The following is a 19,016-nucleotide window of genomic DNA, read 5'->3' as shown; positions in this document are numbered from 1 at the left end:
GGGTCCATTTCTTTTATGCACACAACTACATCACTCAATCTCAGTTGCAGAAATACATTTTCACCATTTCTTCCCCCCCCGTGACCACACTTCAGAGATACCACAGTTCAGAGAGCAGAATAGAGTCTATTCCTTCCTTGCATCAGCAAAAGATTTCATGACCAAGTTCAACTACAGGGTTAATCACTTATCTGTGCAACCTTGTCAAAGACAGTAAGATTGCACAGGTGTTAATGGGAGCATAATTTGACCTACAAAATTTTAATTAAAGAGTGATGAGATACGAGAAAGAAAAAACATTATTGACTTTCAGATCCTGAGTTGAGTTTTACAAGCCTGACAGTGACAGCTGGCTTCTTTGAAAACAAGCTGAGTGGATTTGGTATGAAAATTGTCAGGATACAAGAAAATCAGAACTCTGCAATTCTGCAGACGTTTTTCAAATAGCTGTATGTCAAATAATGAAAAATAAAAATATAATATTCAGAACTCTACTCTGCCACTACCTGGCTGTAGAGGAGTTGTATGGAGATTACCCCTTAAAATACTGCTCTTGATGTAGGGATCATCTGGCAGAAAGTAGTCTTTTGTGTGAGTTGAGCCAAGGTCACAAAAAAATGCTGGAACTTCTTCCCTTCCCTCTCAATTAAAGAAAACAGGAAATAGGTTGCTGTGTCTCATTATTTGCTACTGATTTTGAATTCCATATATACAGTGGCAGTGAAAATAGCTTGTCCATTTAGGCTCCAGAACTCTTTAGAAACAAACAATCCATTTTTGATACAAATATTTGTATTGCTAGCACGAGCAATTTTACTGAATTTTTGGATTTGGTGATACACTTATTCTTTCTTTGGAAATGCTAACCTTAGGAATTGTGTGGTTAGTAAACATTACCTACCATTGGCGGGAATCCAGATTTTTCAGTTCTCGCAGTAATTTTGAATTTTTCTTAAGAAGATGAAAGCTTTTTCTATAAATAGTAAAAAAAAAAAAAAGATTTGAAGGAAAATGCAACACAGTACAGACACAGTATTTTTTTCATTCAAATATCTATGAGAAGGGAATCATACTAGCCCGATTAATTTTTTTTTAATTATTATTATAAATAATCTGCAGATGTCTATTTAAAATAATCACCAAAGCAGGTATATGTAAAAGTTCAAAAGTATGCTCCGACTACGACTCAGCTATAGAATTCTCACTTTCTTAAATGTGTACATGTTTTGGGGTAGAAGCGAGAAGAGCAGGAGTACCGTACACATGTTCTGAATTCTCTCTTCCTACCTTCTGTCCCAGGAGTTCATTCCCAAGTCATTCAGCAACAACCGACAGAAATAAAAGGATTTTTTCAGCAGGACGTGGTTCTTCTTGACAGGCCACCTTCATACCAAAGTCCGAGCTGCATTTAAATATATGCTCTTTTTCCTGGGCGCTCTGCCTCATCAGGGCTTCGGTGATTGCATTCTCTTGGTCATAGCTCATACCAAAAGGTGGCGGTGATGGCTCATTCAGCTTTCGCTGGGGATGTAAAAGGCATTCAGGACTGGTGCTACCAATCTTTTCCAGCAACTGGTCAAGAGCGTCTTCTCCTTCTTCCACCTGAGAAATGTCTTTCTGGGAAATGAAGTGGTGCTCAGGGTTGCCCAAGGTCACAAATGTGTTCGTTGAGCTCTGCCGCGGAAGGCAGCCCTCCAAAGGCCCGTACAATATTCTGCCATCCCAAGAGTACTTCCCTGAGATATCTCTGACAATTACCCTTACGTCCGAGGGAGCTGCTGCTGGCTCAGTATCTGTCTTCTTCTCTGCAGGGATTTGGAGGTAAGATATGAGAGTACTGTCATTAAACACGAAAAGCTGCAGATTGGGACTCCGGAAGACTTCTGAGGACAGTTCGGAGGACTCCACGTAGGAGTTGTCATGGTTCTCGCTAAGGAGACTGTGGAGAATGGCAGGGCCTCCGCTGAGCGGGTAGTGGCTCAGGTGATTCACCAGGTGAGTCATAACCATCCGTGCCGTTAAAGGTATCAATTCCAAATTCCTCCTCCTTTTTTCTAAAACGATACAATGAAAAGATAATAGACCAATCAGAGTAGCAAGAGGCAATTAAAAAAGAGCATCTGCGAATTTCTGTCACATTTCAGAAGCTCGCCTTAGTTGTCCTCCTAATCCTTCCTGTTCAAGAAACTATTTGCAACCACTTTCCAAGAAATTCTACCTGTGACACATTTTTATTTTATTTTACCACACGTTCTTTGACATTTAGCCTCCTGTGACATCCAGGTCTCCACACAACATGCAAAAAAAAGTCCTGCACAGCTATCCTACCCTGCACAGCTATCCTACAACGCCTGCTGTCACTACAGTTTCATCAGGCAGGTTAAGGTGTTTCTCCTTACCGCCTGTATTCCCACAGTCATTCCCACAGCAATCAGAGTGAGAGACAGACAGGGCACAAGAAGCAAAGGTAAACCAGAGATGTAACTGAAAACTACTGTTTTTCAATCTTTAGCAGCATGGTGGTAAAGTTTGTTGCACAAGGTCTTGGTATTTATACCTTCTAACGTATTTTTAAACCACAGGTATATCCCTTTTCAGCCCCAAAAAGCCAAAATTCTCCAAGCCTCCTCTCATAAAAAAGGCTCTTTACTCTTTTCTTGAATACCCTAACTAGTACATCTCTGAATTAATCTTTTTCAAAAGCAAGCAAGCTAAAGAACTTGTAGGGCACCAACAGATCCAAGATGAGAAACATCTTGTTCTACCTAAAACAACAAATGTACCCAACATGTAACTATATTTCTGCTATTCACGTGTCCTACTCAGTAAGAAATCTGCATAGAATTTAATGTTTTTAACCTTTTTGTTAAAACTAAAAGTACATACACAAAAAGAAAATAAGCTGTAGGACTGAAAAATAGTACAGTATCAAAACCTGAAAATACTATTTTAAAGCATCACTGCCAATCCAATACTATCTCACACAACTTCATATGGCATCTGTACTTTTGATTCTTCTGCAGAAATACGTTAATGCATATTAATACCTGAAATTACTTAAACCAGACACAATTCATAGTTGAATAGCCATTGTTTTAAAGGTTAGTTTTAACAGGTGTTTGAAATAAAGATGCTCTCTATGATAAATCACTTAGAGATAAATTATTGCATATGTTTGGATGTATACTTTTAAGTTGACTTTAAAAAGTTAGTAACATAATGTACCTAGATCCAAATAATCTCTTTTCACTTTAGATACAGGTAGATTGTGTTTTTTAGGAATGGCGTATTTATGCAGCTGCAGAATCCGGTCCAAATTGTACGTGTTCTTCTCAAATCACTCAGAACAGGCAAATTATCTATGACAATGGAGTAATTTCTACTGAAAAAATCAAGAAAGGCAGCTGCGTGCTTCTGGAAGAAGTTTCACTTGGGGCTTATCTTATTTGTTGAATTTAACTCTATATACTAAATTGTAAGTAGTACTAAAGACAAAACCAGCTTCTTGGTCTATCCTATCTCTGTACAAATTCTCACTGTACAGCACCTTAGTGTCATTTTCCTTCTCCTGTGATCTTCATAAAGAGCAATGTCAGCAACAAACTCAAACATCCTATTACAGAGGCAACCTAAATTCATTAAAAAAGGGTGCTGCCCAGTTTTCAAGGAATAGCTGCCATGCGCAGTAAGGAGAAGCACATTTTCAAGGAAGAGATGTAACCTGGAGAGCTTTATTTCCTAGATGCTGCACGTTGACATACTGGTCCTCATCATGCTCTGTGAGCTTTCTTACCTTCAGCAACAGTGAGCAGGTTGCCCAAATCCATGGAGGAGTGGCACTGGGCTGGCTCAGAGCTCTTGACATTCCCCAGCGGCAAAAATGGGTCGTAATCACTGGACGAGAGATCCGCCAGACTCAGCACGTAATGGCTTTGCTGCGTATACGTGCTGGAACCATTCACACAACAGTGCAGAACCTGCAAGTAGATAAGGATGACACTGAAGAAGTGATACAGTCTACATTACAGTACCCACTTAAACACATTCAATGAGGAGTGACCCACCATAATTTTCACATTGTGAAAGGCAGGACACGCTACAAAAAGCTATCTGTGTCTAAATACAGCATTTTTGAAATAACACTCTTCGTCAGCACTTATTTTGTACTTTAACAGTTCGCTTTAGGACTTACTTTGTATTTTAACAGCCCATTTCAAATAATTCAAGTGTTTCTCCAAAGATTATTTTCCCTTGTTCGTTGTTTTAAGCATTTTACCTTTCTCTCTTCACCATCCTCTGTCTGCTTTACACGTCTGATCTTATCAACTTAACATTTTGCATTCTTAACTTCTCACTTGTACAATTTCTGCCCACACTGCAATTCATGATTTTCTACAGTTTGCTAGAAATGCTTCTAAGTCTAACAGGACCTGTAAAAGGCATCTTTAAACATCTAGACACAACAAATCACGTTCACTCCTCATACTCACTCTGTAAATATAGTCCAGTAAAGGAGCTTTGGATGCATGCTGATCTTCAAGAACACCGGCAGACACCGGTTCCAGTAACATTTTCATGGGTAATGCCATACACCAATCCAACAAGCAAAGTAGCAGTGAAACTATAAACTAAACAAAAACATGTAACATGGTATTTAGATACATTTTATAAAATTCATCCAAACTTAAAGGTATGAGTTTGAAAGTTTAAAATACAACTCTATTTCAAAGCAAGTTCATTTAATAACTGTCTCAAACAGCACAAAGAAAGAATGGAGACTGCTCTTTTCAGTGACGTACCTTTTTATCTGCTTCTACAGAGGAGTATTCAGCACTCGGCAAAAGAAATGCAATAGTGGCCACAAGGATCTGCATTAAAATAAACAAGATTCCAGAAAGACATTTAACTTCTTTTGCTATAAAGACAGAGCATGAACTTTATTTGAACAGGGTATGAAAAAGGTTAAATTCTCTTAGAAGCATCTAACTGCCCTTGTAAATCAACGTCCAAGTGAAACAAAAAGATTTACTGATCATTTTGGAAATAAATCACTGCAAATAAGAGTAGTACACTGGTCCTAGGACTACAGCAAGTATATCTCCTAACAATAATTGCAGAAGAAAGAAAAAGTTAATATAAAGTCACAGTTACTCAAGTAAGGAATGAAGGAATTACAACAACTTTGCACATGATTTCCATACAAATATTTTAAAGAAACTGACGTACTTCAGTGATTTTTCTGGACAGAGAAGATTCGTACTTCTGAAGCTTCTGCCAGTAAGAAACTAGCAGCTGAAGAACATCACAGGCTACCTGAGCTACAAGTTTATTAGAAAACTGGAAGAGAAAAGGTGATTAAAAGCCAAATAAAATATCCAGCTACAATACAATGCATTAATTTTTCTACATTTTAAATTATTTTGTATCTATACAAACAATAAAAAATGTAAATGTTGCAAAATCATATTGTCAGTATTAGGAAACAGCAGGCCTGACATTATCTATGTAACTGTAACCCGGTCTGCTGTGGAAAGGGATGTAAGGTACAAAATCATATGCTATTTTTGCAAATATTTTGCACTTTTGTATAGGATATGACCTTGGCCCCACTGAAGAACTGTGCATATACTCTGAACCATGCTCACTGAACATAATGAGCTACTAATTACACTCCAAGGTTCAGAACTGGGAGACAGCTTTTTGAAGATGGCTAATACCGTATCACCAACACTATGCAAAAAGACCCGAGCAGTTGTGTGTTAAGCAGCACCCTGTCAGTGCTTTAAGCAATGAAAAGACTAATCAGCAGACTGTGCTCCATAAAATCAGCAACTATTTAAAAATACTTTTTTTTTTTAAAACACAATACTTATTAATTACAGAAACTGTCATAGTATTACCTTCAGTGTCACACCTATGACATTGATTGCTTCCTTCACTTGGGGGTGGTTTGTGCACTGTGTTAGTTCTTCACAGATCCAAACTCCAAGGCCACAAATGGCTATGCATCTTTTTTTTTAAAAAAAAGTGGTTTTGTCAGAAGTTGTAGAAGAATATTTAGGGGGTGGAAAGAAAAAGAAGAAAGAAATGCACAAAGATGCAATCTCTTTTTTCCCCTCTCACACAACAGGTTAACACCTTCATGGCGCAGAGTGGCCCTCATCTTAATAGGGCTAAAGTGAAGAACTCATGTAAAAATAGGATCAAACCACAAGGCAGTAGTAACAACTCAGCTGTACAAGCACCAACAATAAGTAGCAAGAAAGACAACCCCCTTTTCCCATTTCTTTTATTCAGTATTTTACCTTGCAGCTTCACTTGGCTCCTCCGTAGCATTCTTCAATAAAATATTTATGAGGTAACACTAAAATAATAAGATAAATTAGAATAAGCATCTTTTTCATACATCTACTTTAAAGTTGTTTAATTTTGACATAGTTACAAGTGAAATAACTTTAATTCTCAGTCTATTCTTAAAGCATTTTTATCTCATGCCAATTTTACTTTGTCAAGGGAGAAATACTGATTACAACTCAGGTTGTAAAATATAAAGGTCCTTGTGGATAAATCTAATCCACCTAAAAACCATGTACAGGCAGCAAGATGGAAATCAGTTCATTTTCAGAGTTGACGGGTATTTGCTAACGATGAGTGGTGATCACTTTCCAATACAGTGTTCAGGTGTTAAGCAAGCCACGTTATGAAAAATTCAGTGTATTTTTAGTACAGAAAAGACACTTAAAATGGAGACTGTTTGAACAGACCTCCAATGACTCCCCGAGGCCTGATGAAGAAAGCAAGAACGGGAGCCAAGCGTGCTAAGGGTTTTGAATTCTCTCCGGTTCTACTTTCTCAGGCTGCATGAGGAAGTCGAAGATTCCTCCCCAGCTATGCCTAGCTTTGTGCAGTGGATCACTGTGGTACCTCTAGTTTACCAAAAAGCAACAGAGGCTTGCATGAGGGCAATCATTTTGGCAGGTTTCACCTGCAAGTGATATTCCAGGTCACCTTTGTCGGGTCTTTGGGGGAGGGTATGTGTGATTTTTCCCCTACAAGATTATTGTGGTGAAGGTCATTAAATTACAAAGCTTTCCATCCCACAAAGGAACTCATATCTCATGGTATACCACTGAAATTAATTCTCAGGGAAAAACCATTCACATAAGATGATGGTTCTAATAGTGGAATTTTCTTAAGATTTTACCATAATATCAATAAGGCAAAAAAAAAAAAAAAATCTCCCCTTATGTACACCCCACATCTCTCACAGGACAAGCTAATACACAGATAGAATGAACGGACACTTTAAATAATACCACCAACATCATTTAATGAATTGACCTGACTGGCATCGGGCTGGAAAACATGGCATTTGATCATAGCCAGTTCACTCGCCTTGAAAGTAAAATGTAATTTGCAGTATCTAAGCTTTGTTAATTTTTTGGTACATGTTAAGCAAAGCAATGCTTATCAAATAAGAACATATAACTTGTGCATATGTGGGGTTTTGAGGAAGAGGAGGGGTTTATTTTTTAAACAAAAACATACAGTAACAATGAAGTCACTGAATAGTAAAAATATGTTAGGTTATCTAAGGATTTGTTAATGAAACATGACTTTACCTTCACATCTGCAGTTCCCGCAATGATCTCACCGGCTTCTGAAATGGGCCGCAACAGTGGGATTTCTTGGTAGATATTTGGAAAGCAAACAAGAGAACCAAGGATGGTGTGAGCTTCTGAACGGGGAGCCTAATGAAGGAAAAGTAAGCAAAAATATTCATTTAAAAAACCCCTTCATAAAGTTATGAAAATGACAAACTATGAGGCTAGTGTGTATCACCATAAATATTAAGTGTGCTGTGTTCACAGTGCAACATTTAAAGCGTCCTGAGGAACCTGCCCAGGTAGCTTTTCCTTTACAACTGCAGCAAAAACTGCATTAAAGCCGTGACTAATGCACACTTACCTGCTCGTGCTTTTTGCTGCTGTGTTGCTCTGCCCTTTTTCTGAGGCCAAGCTTCTCCTCCAGCAGGGACCTGGCCTATGCATACCCTAAGCATATTCTACATTTTCAATATCTCCTCTGTCGCTACACAATCTAGCTATCAGTGATTTAGTGTCAATAAAAAAAGTACAGAACCACCTAAAGAAAAGTTGAGTGAAAGTTTTAAGCACTAATCCAGCACTACCATTAGCTGATTGTGTGACACAAAGGACAGCACAATGCACTCAACCTGACTGTATACATGATAAAAATGTGTAGAGAGATTCTTACTTCAATAAAACCATCAAAAGCAACATGGTATAAGCCATAAATGCATTAACTGCTGCTATATAATCTTGCGTAATGTCGAAAACGCAATGCACGCTAAGTTTTATGCTTGTAGGAGAAATGGAAGGTGGCGTTGGGTTGGGGTTTTTTTTGTCCCCACGGAAAGTTGAGTATTTGTTTCTTATTGGCACTTTAAGTTTTGGATGATCAGGCTGATCAGATTTTTTTCTAAAGAGATGTCAGAAAATTAATGGCTGTAAATTCTTTGAGGGATGATGGAAAAAATGTAGCTAGGCTCACTGTTTCAGTTCTGCTGAAATACAAGAGGGCTGTGTCCCTGTGCAGGGCCACCCGCTCAGCCACACAAATGTCAAGAGCAGCAGCAAAAGCACTTGGCCAAAATGGACAGAAAGGTCTCCCCTGAAATGGGGTTTCATGTACAACAAAGCTCTCCTGTCTTTCCCAGGACTGCCAGACCTTCACCCTTATTTTGGCACCCCATCATTGATTTGCTATTTTACTTATCCTTCACTAATTTAATCATTTAGAGTCATATTTCTACTAGTGTTGATATTTAGTAAGAAATTCTGCATTGCCAAAAGAGTTCCATATTTTCAGTATTTGCCCACAGAAAAAAACTAATGAGATTCTGAAATCCAAGTCCTGCTTTTAGCGCACAGGCGTGCTGCAGTATTAGTGAGGATATGATTTCTCACACTTTGGCATTTGGATGAAACACTTTTGCAATACTAGTATGTCACCTTATCCCACAATTTCACACATCAGCTGCCATGGTATCTGCCCCAAGAGCCCTGTTTCACGTTGCACTAATGAGCCAACACCTGTTAGAGTCGAGATATCCCAACCTCGTTAGCAAGCCCATGCTCTCGGGGGACAAGGCACCGGGCATTGCCATACTCACCTCCAGCATGTCTGTGCTCAGAACCCTGGCCGCCGCTGTAATGAAGTCTCCTATCAGCATTGTAAAGCCAGGTAAGCCCAGGAAGAAAAACCAAGGTGGGCAGTGCTTTATGACAGTATTTAAGATATCCTGAAAGAGAAGTTACCTGTTTGAGAAGAAATAAGGGAAAAAAAAAAAAAAGGTCCAAAACCAAAAAGGAAATTTTGAGAAGATTTAACTTTGCATTTCACCAGCTCCACACTAATCAAGGTGATAATTCAGAGCGCCACACAGCTCTATGTATAACCAGCTGTCACCTAACAACCACTACTTTCTGCTGCAGATGTATTTAGTAGGAAAAGTGCATTTTGTATTTTGGTAATATCTGTACTCTTGAATTCTTGTTTAAAAAAAAAAAAAAAACACACAAGCGCCCATGTCTTTTCGTGTCTAAGCATAACTGTTCTCCTGTTAAATAAGACTTTGGATTCAAAACATGCAAACTATTAATCAATTTAAGAGGAAGCATTACAACACTCCAAATGAGGTATTTCCTAAAATCACATTACTGAAGATTCTGTAGCCATAAAAACACGAGATGACACAAATGACTGCCGCCTTTGCCCTGAAGTTGCTCAAGACAGTAACTGAGAGTAGGTGGCTTACTACTTAGGCTATTCCAGCACATACAGGGTTTTTTAGCTATTCTGGACTAGTTGAGAAACATAGTGATGTCAAATGCAAGAAGTGATCATACACAGCATGGTAACACAGATAAATCTATGTTAACTAGATTATTCTAAGTCACTCTTCTTCTAAATAATTAAGACAGCAAATATAGATAAGCCTTGGGGAAAAAAAGAGTTTTGCTGAACTTTTGAAGGAACAGAAGGGTTTTTTTTTTTTGTTTTGAGAGGCAGCACTATATGTGTAAGAATAGACCACCAACCACAGCTTCACTCTTATCATTACCCTGTGACACAGAGCACATTCAAGACAAGCGTTTCAACTTTAATCCTTCCACATTTTGGTTCTTCCCAGTCTCCAAATCAGAGCAAAGTTCCTGTATTTGAGTTAAGATTTCCTTCCCACAAGGTTTCAGCAGGTTTAAAGTTAGGCACAAAATCCATATAATCCTTACCTGCAACATTACATTTGCTGAAGAATTAGATAAAACTATTTCTATATTGAGTAGGAAATTATTCTTCATTTCAATAAAATTTCAACGAAAAGTTGCAAAGGAAAACCATTTTCAATGTCCATCTTCACTGGTTTTACGATGTGTTAAAGAAGGCTTGAACTTAAATTTAGTCCCCGAACGTGTCCATACGCTCAGTTTCTACATCAGAAGCTAAAAAAGTCAAACTCATTTTTCTCTATATGAAGATATGCTTTAACACCACTAGTATTTTCTCAAAGCACTGCTAAACACCTGGACAGAACCTATTTAGTGTTCCACTAAGTATTTACAGCAGTATCATCCTATGAAATAACTGTGTTATACATTTTAAATAAATAATATTAGTTTTTAACATAGTAGCAGATAATGCTTTCACTTTCCTGAATAAGCTAAAATGCCACTCAAGTTAATGTTTAAACTAGTTTTAATCACTTCCTTTGATACATTTTAAAGTCAATATCAGTCAATGCAAACATTCAAAAAGAGGGAGCAGATGGATGCAGCAGCTCATAAAGTGGGTAGTAAACTCACACTCAGAGCAGAACAAAAGACCCACCTTTTTATAATTAAGGGTCTGATTAATGCACCGGGCTCCTCACAACACAACGCACCTGTAATCACGAACAGAGCCAGGTACTGTGATGTGTTTGGTCTCTGAATAATTGGGCATCAAACTATAGAGCAGCAGATGGGAGTACACTTCTGTTGACATATGCCACAATAAAAGAGCCTGTGCTAACCTGGCCTGAAAGGTAACAGAACATCGGAAGTACAAAGACCTGCTACAAACAACTGCGTTAACTCCAGTCCTCACTCCATCAATCCCATCTGTTAAATACCACTGTAATGATATCGCTCGGCTTCATCGGCTCTTAACTATGGTCACTGGAGAGAACACTTAGAAAATGAGGATAAAAAAAGTAGCTGCAAAACCATTACTTTACTATATTAATACCTATGAGTTTACAGCACAGCATAACTAATACAATGCTGTGACAACGTACACACTCCAAAAGCTGTAAGAATGTGGTTGCATGGATCTACTTTCTGTTCATGAGATGTACTACCGTGAAAAAAAGAAAAAAAAAATTATTTTTCATACTAAGAAACTTCTGAAAAAATTATTTTGAAAAGCTAATGAAACAATCCTCAATTTTTCTTTTTTGTTACGTACCTTCAAGCTGATGAATTCACAGCACAGATCATATGCGGCAGTCATACAACACAGAGAACCGTTAAAAATAACAACGTACAAGTGCATAAAAGCCCAAACGAAAACATGTTAAGCCTCACTTTCCATTAGTTTCCACTGCCATTTTTCATCTCAGGCATTTCAGTACAAATTTGTCATAGTTTGAGTGACTTCACTGAAATTAATATGAGGCAGAATACGTCCTGCCTATAACATTGTTGTTCTAGTCGAGCTTACTCCAAACAGAACAGACTGGAAAGAAACCACACCCCAGGAAGGCACTTACAGGTAAAATTTGACAGTTTTTCTCCCATTTCCCAATTAGCACACTTTCATGCACAACGCAGCTAACAAGAAAAGCGTGATTTCATGCAGTAATTCAGTAGCATTGCAAGCTTATCAGAAGATTTGGGCTTATGAGAAAGCGACCAAGTGAGAACATATGTCCTATCAGTGATATGGCAAAAATCAGGTAATTCAAACAGAGGCAAGTTGTTTCCTTCCCTTCAAAGCGCTGTTCTATAAATGTAAACTCTGTTCAGCAGCTTACAGCCTAGTAAATGAATCACTTTAATTGAATGCTATGTACACAGTAACTGGAAAAACACAAGCAATAAGAAAAACATATGGTGATGGCAATAGAAATTGGTTTACTCATTCTGCACAGTGTTGTTTCTTTACTTCTTTCATAATTGACCTTTAGAACGATAAATGTGTAAAATAATTTTGGTTTATTATGGCTCCAAACCTTTCAGCAATTACACAAAATGAAAATTTAAAAGGAAGTATTCATTCTGGAAGCATTTCCATTGTTTACATAATTGCACAGCTATAATTTAGTGTTCATGTTGTTAAAGAAAAGTGAAAAAAGGACCATTATGGACTATTTCAATTCAAAATGATGCTCTGTAGTGTTAAAAATGGGGAGGAGGGGAGAGAAAGGGGCAATCACATGCACGTCCTTTGCAAATGCATTAACCCTATAAATGGCATAATATTTCAATATAGGTTAATCCAGTAATGAAATAAGGTCATAAATATCCACTAAGTGAAAAAAAATTATAAGTTCACTGAAAGTTCAATTAAAAATATTCTTCACCTAATTTTTGTTCAAGCTTTTGCAGATTACAGGTGTAACCAAATAGCCTGCCATCTGCCTTCATCACGTTTCCAATTGTCCCTCAACAGGAACAACATGGATTTTTCACTTAAAGTTCACTCTGTTCTTCACTGAGACACACCTCATTAGGAGCTTAAATTTACAGCACGGGAAAGATTATTAATTTACACAAGACTTAAGTGGTAAATCCTTCATTTTTTTATTTTAAAGGAACAAATGCTTCCATTTGCTTATTCCAAGTTCTCCTAGCTATCGTTACATTTTAGGTAAGAGTTAACTTGTCAAAAATTAAGTTCCAATAAAAATTTATGAAGTACTTTGACATCCTCAGAAAGCACAGGATCAGCTTGTCAGAAAAATCTATTTCAATCTGTCATTTAAATCTAATCTCAAAAATGTTGTATTTGCTAAAGTATCTTGAGACCCAATGCAATAAGGAGAGATATTAAACCCCAGAATAACATTGTATTTATAAATCATGGATAAGGTTATTCACAAGTGCTAAAGATGAGAGATTACTGTATAAGTCACCTGCTGGTAATTGCTCCTTCCCCTCTAAACTACATCACAAAGCTCTCTCTTTTACAGTCCTATTAATAACAAAAATCCCCACCCCAAAGCCCTTGTGCAGACAGAGAGGTGCTCAGATGCCCTATTAACAGAGATCAGCCAAACGTATGAAGCAAACAGAATTTTTAAAGTTTCTCCCATTTCAGAGTATGTTTGATATTTTCACAATCTAGGAGACCACTGGGATTAAGGAGACGCTTCAAATTGGAAGAAATATTTTAAGTTCATGCCCACCAAGAAGGAAATAGCTGAATACCCATTTGCTACAGGTACAGAGGTACGGATACCAAGAACATGGTTACTAGTCCATGGCACTGCTTGAAACGTCGAGATGACTTTGTGTCACCATACTGGTTTCTCCCAAATGCCTGTGGCAGGACCGCTTCGAAGTCTCTGACTGCAAGAAACACACACGGCAGTGCTAAACCACCCACAGAGCACAAGGTTAACCACATAGAGGGAAGGTGGTTTTAGGGATGGGAAGATGAGCACACCTCTGAGAGGGCACGTAAAGGAGGTCCCTGCAGTGCGCAGCAGGAAGGCAGGTCCTCTGCCTTAGGTGGCAATTAGCAGCACTCTTAACAGTTTTCACTCTCACCTGCGTGCTGTATCAGTTTTCAAGATAGAGGAACACATGCAGAGTATAAGGGATTGTTTTGCTCATTTTTATTAGAACATCCTAAAAACCAGCAAATTCATTAAACCTTGACCTGCTTAAAACAGTCACTCTCAGAATTTATCATGTAACCTTGCTTAAAAGATAGAGATAAAAGCTAAGCAAGAACTTGAAGTAAAACACCTCTGGAGCAGAGGAGCACAATTGCACACAGTAGGAAAAGGAAGGATCCTGAAGACGCAGCCCAGTTAAAATTAGTAGAGGGAAAGGGGGAAGTCAAGCAGAGAGCTAAGGATGATGGATGATCAAACAGCATTGTGTTGGAGGGGCACGTTAACAAATAAACTTACTTCAGGAGATCCCAAAGCTACAGCCATGACTGGAGAGGTGGAAGAAAAGGTGCGAGCAAAATAGAAGGAAGGGGATGTTGCCTCTATTTCAGAAACTCTACTTTTATTCTGGACAGAGTTCAGAAGATCCTCACAGAGAAGCTTACAAGCAGCAAGCACTCCAGAAAGACACTGCTAGTAATACAGAAGAGACAGACAGAACACTGACTATGAAACAGAAATTTGGGTAGGATGGAAGCAATTTAGAAAGAGCAAAAGTGTTACCAAAAAAACCCAAACCCCAACAAACCAGAAAACAAACCTACCAATACTGTTCCAGAAGGCACAGCTCCTACAAATGGCACTACCTGGTTCTCCCTTTCTTCCAGTCAATCCTAGCAGCTGTTTTTATCCAGCACTTCCAACTTAGCCTACTCTGGGTGAGCAGAGGGGTATGCAGGATTTCCTGCGAGACCTTGGCATCTGTATTTTTGTCTCTACTGGAAACATGCTGGCTGTTAACACTTTTTCAAAGCACTCATCAAGCACATAATGGAGGCACACAGGCAAATTTTCTACAGAAAGTGAGATATGGGGGAGATTAAAAGAGGGAGAAAATCCATGGTAGCCATTGGAAGAAAGTCACAAGAAACTAAAATATGGGAATCTAAACCTTAATAGACTATATTACGATTATTTTCTTTTAAATGGCAGTCTGGAAAGGAACCTAAAATGTGTTATGGTTTCTGAAACGCTGTACAACTAAGGTCCTCATGTGCAACATTATCAGGCAGAGATCCGGGCAAGAAGTACTTATTGCACAATGTACAAAAGCAAAGCTGCTCTTTTATTGTACCTTTAGAAGACAATGCTCTACCCAGCTAATATGTGTCCCCGTGAACAGCACTAACAGCTGAGCAGTGTAGAAGTTGTACACCACTCCTCACTGTGGAGTAAGAACTTAACAGGCTTATAGACAAGTATAACGTACATTAGTATATCATCATCTTTACTGATAGAGTATTTCATCTAAGTTATCCTTTCACTACTAAGAGGAATCGAACTAAAAACATAGCTGTTAACTTCTCTGTCTACAGCTGGGCTGCCTTCTGCGGGCAGTCCAGTCTGCATGTGCTGAAATTTAATCACCAAGGACATCTGTCCACCCATTTGGATTTGGGCTTTTTTTTCCTTTTCCTTCTACATTTAAAGTTTATTCTGCCTTTAATATCACTGAACTAAAAAAAGCCATCAGCATCTTTCCTTGTCTATTAGTTGTCCTTTCCCCAGAGAATTTCTGAAGTTTATACTTTTCATTATGTTTCTTACTATCTTCTTATATATATAAGCACTCTGTTCCAAAGATACTCTGGCACACCAGTACAATTGTACTTTTATTAAACTTACTTGTTAAAATTCACTCCAAAAGTTGGGAATGTAACTAACCTGTAGCTGACTTCTCAGATAACCTCTGACTACTGGGAAAAACCACGGTGGCACATGTTGTCAATAGGTGACACCAAGCACGTTAACTGATGCTAAAGCCCTGGTAGTAGGGTCAGACTTTCAAAAAAAAAAAAAAAAGACACAAAACAGCTAGGGGTTTGAAACTTGAAAAATATTGAAAACCTGCCTCTTCTTTTAGAGCGTAACTACAAGGTAAGCACCTAACTTGCACTGCATTCTCTTCTCAAACTAAGAGTGTAAATTTAGACAGAAATAAGACAGCATCACAAAAATCTACAGAAGTTTTAGGAGACAAACACCAGTAATCTAAAAGAATTAAGTACCAAAAGTAGCAGAACTGAGGAATCAGAATTATCTCAATAGTTGCTTTTCCAAGAAGGGGTTGAATAGCGTTAGTAGCATTTTGGAATCGTGTTTTGGTACTTTTGTTCTTCAGCAAAAACAAGGAAGCTACAGAGCAAGGAGATGCCTACAGAATTTTTCAAGTTCATGAAGCAAAAACTACTGCTACAGTAAGCAACCAGTAGCAATAATAAAATACATTTCGTTTCCCAGTTCAGGTATTTGTAAAATTTGTGCATTGCAGTATTAGACTTCAGTTTAATTTAAAAAGCTGTATTTATTGTCCAAAAGACATGCATAGACTTGCAATCACTGGAATGGGGGTTTTTCAACTACCAGTCTCCCCTAGTAGCATAAGGCAGCTATGCCTACCCAAACTTCAACAGGCTATCCCATGGCATATCCTAAAAACCACGCTCCAAGAACATTTCATGATTTCCCATAATCTAGAGGAGGAATTGGAGCAACCGTAAGTGAACCACCTCCACTACCCCAAGACATGGTAGAGAATGTCCCAATTCACCTTCCTTTACACAGGAGGTCAGGGAGGGGAGGTGGTGAGCCTCAGCAAACTTCATTCATAAAAAAACCATAGGAAAAAATCCAGGCTCACTACAGCATCACAAAAAATGCCCACTGATTTGACTGGTACAGGAGGAGAATCATCATCCCGCTGATGGGGATGGGGGTCACTTGCCCCCTGACCTCAGGCCCCTTCGCAAGCTGGAAGTAATTACAACACCAGACTGCGACTTACTCTGTACTGCCGTTTATGCAATGACTTCTCCCACCTGAAAAGGTGATGCAATCATTGCAGAGAATTGTTCACTTTTTCATACAGAGGTGTTTATTGTTAGACACTTCCACATGGACAAATTAGAAGCAGCTCATTACCTCGCTATCTCCTTTCTGATCTGCTAAGCTAATTGCTACATCTTGAACTCAGAGTGCCATGGGAGCTTTCTATAAAATACACCCTTACATTGCTCTTTTATACACCCCATGAGACAAGTCTGCAAAGTTAGGCTGCACTTGCTGGGCATAATATTGTATTAATTTATAGCTATATTAAAAAATTTATTACTTTGTTTTTCTATCAATACCAAAATCTACACAATACAGTAGAAATTTTGTATACTTATATCCTTAAGGAAGGAGTGGAAAGAGAAATACATTTCAAAAAGAAACACTGCTGATGCTAACTAAGATATTGATATTCACATTCATGTCAAAGAGGTTTCTGACTGGACTGTAATCTTTTAAAATTATGTAGCTACCTAAAAGCTCTTCTCAAGTAGCCAACGTGATTTCCTGGAGTTGGTCTACCTTTCTGTTGCTTTTTCCCACAAATTCTAAAGTTGCACTAGTCATACAGAAGGAAAATTTCTCCATGACCGCTCCCCCTGCTTTCTCCTGTTAATGTTCCTTAAGAGTGAGAAATTTATGCTTGTACTTAGCAAACAAAAACACTCAGTGCTAAAAAATCTGCATCAAAGTTTATTTTGGTATGCAAAAACTTGAATCGTAGAAACCATACTTTGGCAGGAGGAGATTCTGCAGTGCTACGAAGAACCAAGTTCCATGCTCCAGTGATCCTTGTGCCCCAAGCTATTGCATGCTTTGTTTTAAGAAGTTTATCAGTTAACAGCATATACCAAAAATCACAAGATCAGTGCTGGTACTGTGTCACGGTCATTGTACATAATCCTGTTTCTTACAGGAAGCTGCCAGATCCTACGACAGCAAAGTGCTTCGCAACCCACGCTTTACACTTTGCTACTGTTTGCATGCATCAGGAGGTACTTCTGCATCTGTAGTTACAGTAGATGTTACCCTGAGCATGCAAGTTGTCTCACTAGTCTGAACACCCATCAAGCATCTTGACGCTAATCATATTGAAAATACAGAAATAGGTGTAAGGATCGTGCTTCATATCAACACGTCGCACGAGAATCTAAGCTCCAAACCACCATAAGTCAACACCTGGACCAGTATCACAGCTAAGGAAAGCAAAACTGGAAAGGCAGTAACGCAAGAGAGAACTTGTGATCAAGTGTGCCACCAAGAGGCAAAATAAGCGAAACCGAGTGGGGCAAGGAAGAACAACAGAGCAGCAGCAGCGTGCAAAATATCTGGGAAACCCTGGAACGATCTGCAACGTGGGGTCTGCCTTCACTATGCAGTTTTCACTTCATCTTCTTTAACTTCTGCACAAGGACTGAAATCCCATGTGCAACAAAGCAAGAGGCTTAAAATCTGTGGAACTGTTATGAACACCAAAATGCAATAAACAGGGTGAGAAAGAGTTTAACAACAATCGACACCACATTTTAAAAATCTTCCAGTTTCTATGTAGGAATGCGTTCTCCAGGAAGCAGTCAGATTTCCAAAAATAGAGCACATTTTAGCTTAGAAAAAAGGAACTGACGACAGCTGAACACCTCTGAAAAGCTGGCAATTTCATGGAAACGTGTAGATGAAAACAACTTAAGTCTTAAAATTGACTGACATTTTCCACCCCTATGGCCTTGTGTTGGCAGTGGCTGCTGTACTGATTTAAAGGTCTTTATTTTTTTGAGTTGTTTTTTTTTTTTTTTAAATCTGGTCTACACCAGGCTTTAAAGTTTCTTGAGTTGTGTGTTTTATGTGAGAGGATCTAATGCTGTTCGTTTTTTTAAATTCAGGGGCTCTGATTATAGCGGGTGTTATCACGCAGTCTTTTTCCGGTAGGGGAATGAAGTTACTCTGTACACCAAGCCATGTTAAACTGTCTGAAATCTGAATGGCATTAGTGAAGAAAGAGTAACAAGCTATTCATTACTCTCGAGTAACATACTGAGAGTGGCAAAAAGGGCAGGTTCCCACTACACTTTTATTTTCTCCGATTTGTATGTTAAAAATGGCAGATGCTTATGTTTTTTTCTAAGTGTCAGCAGCAGAAAGGACTCTTAGGTTTTTCTACAAGATTCTATTCCCCCCGCCGCCCACCCCCCCCTTATCCATTTAAAAGGAAGATTTTCCAAAC

General features: G+C 38.5%; 1 protein-coding gene across 1 annotated transcript in view; it reads right to left on the bottom strand.

Annotated features, from left to right (window-relative positions):
• RALGAPA2 (Ral GTPase activating protein, alpha subunit 2 (catalytic)) overlaps positions 1-19,016 on the bottom strand; it is a gene marked incomplete at its 5' end in the record, with an annotated part of 75,154 nt that overhangs the window by 14,581 nt on the left and 41,557 nt on the right. The window contains 11 exon segments of the mRNA XM_009697471.1: positions 902-973; positions 1,288-1,350; positions 1,352-2,054; positions 3,794-3,977; positions 4,491-4,628; positions 4,800-4,868; positions 5,227-5,337; positions 5,901-6,009; positions 6,306-6,364; positions 7,623-7,751; positions 9,197-9,325. Of these exon segments, the coding sequence (XP_009695773.1) occupies positions 902-973; positions 1,288-1,350; positions 1,352-2,054; positions 3,794-3,977; positions 4,491-4,628; positions 4,800-4,868; positions 5,227-5,337; positions 5,901-6,009; positions 6,306-6,364; positions 7,623-7,751; positions 9,197-9,325 (1,766 nt within the window).

Source organism: Cariama cristata, unplaced genomic scaffold (genome assembly GCF_000690535.1).
Source record: "Cariama cristata isolate BGI_N322 unplaced genomic scaffold, ASM69053v1 scaffold19733, whole genome shotgun sequence".
Taxonomy (NCBI): domain Eukaryota; kingdom Metazoa; phylum Chordata; class Aves; order Cariamiformes; family Cariamidae; genus Cariama; species Cariama cristata.
This window is presented reverse-complemented; position numbering and strand designations above follow the sequence as displayed.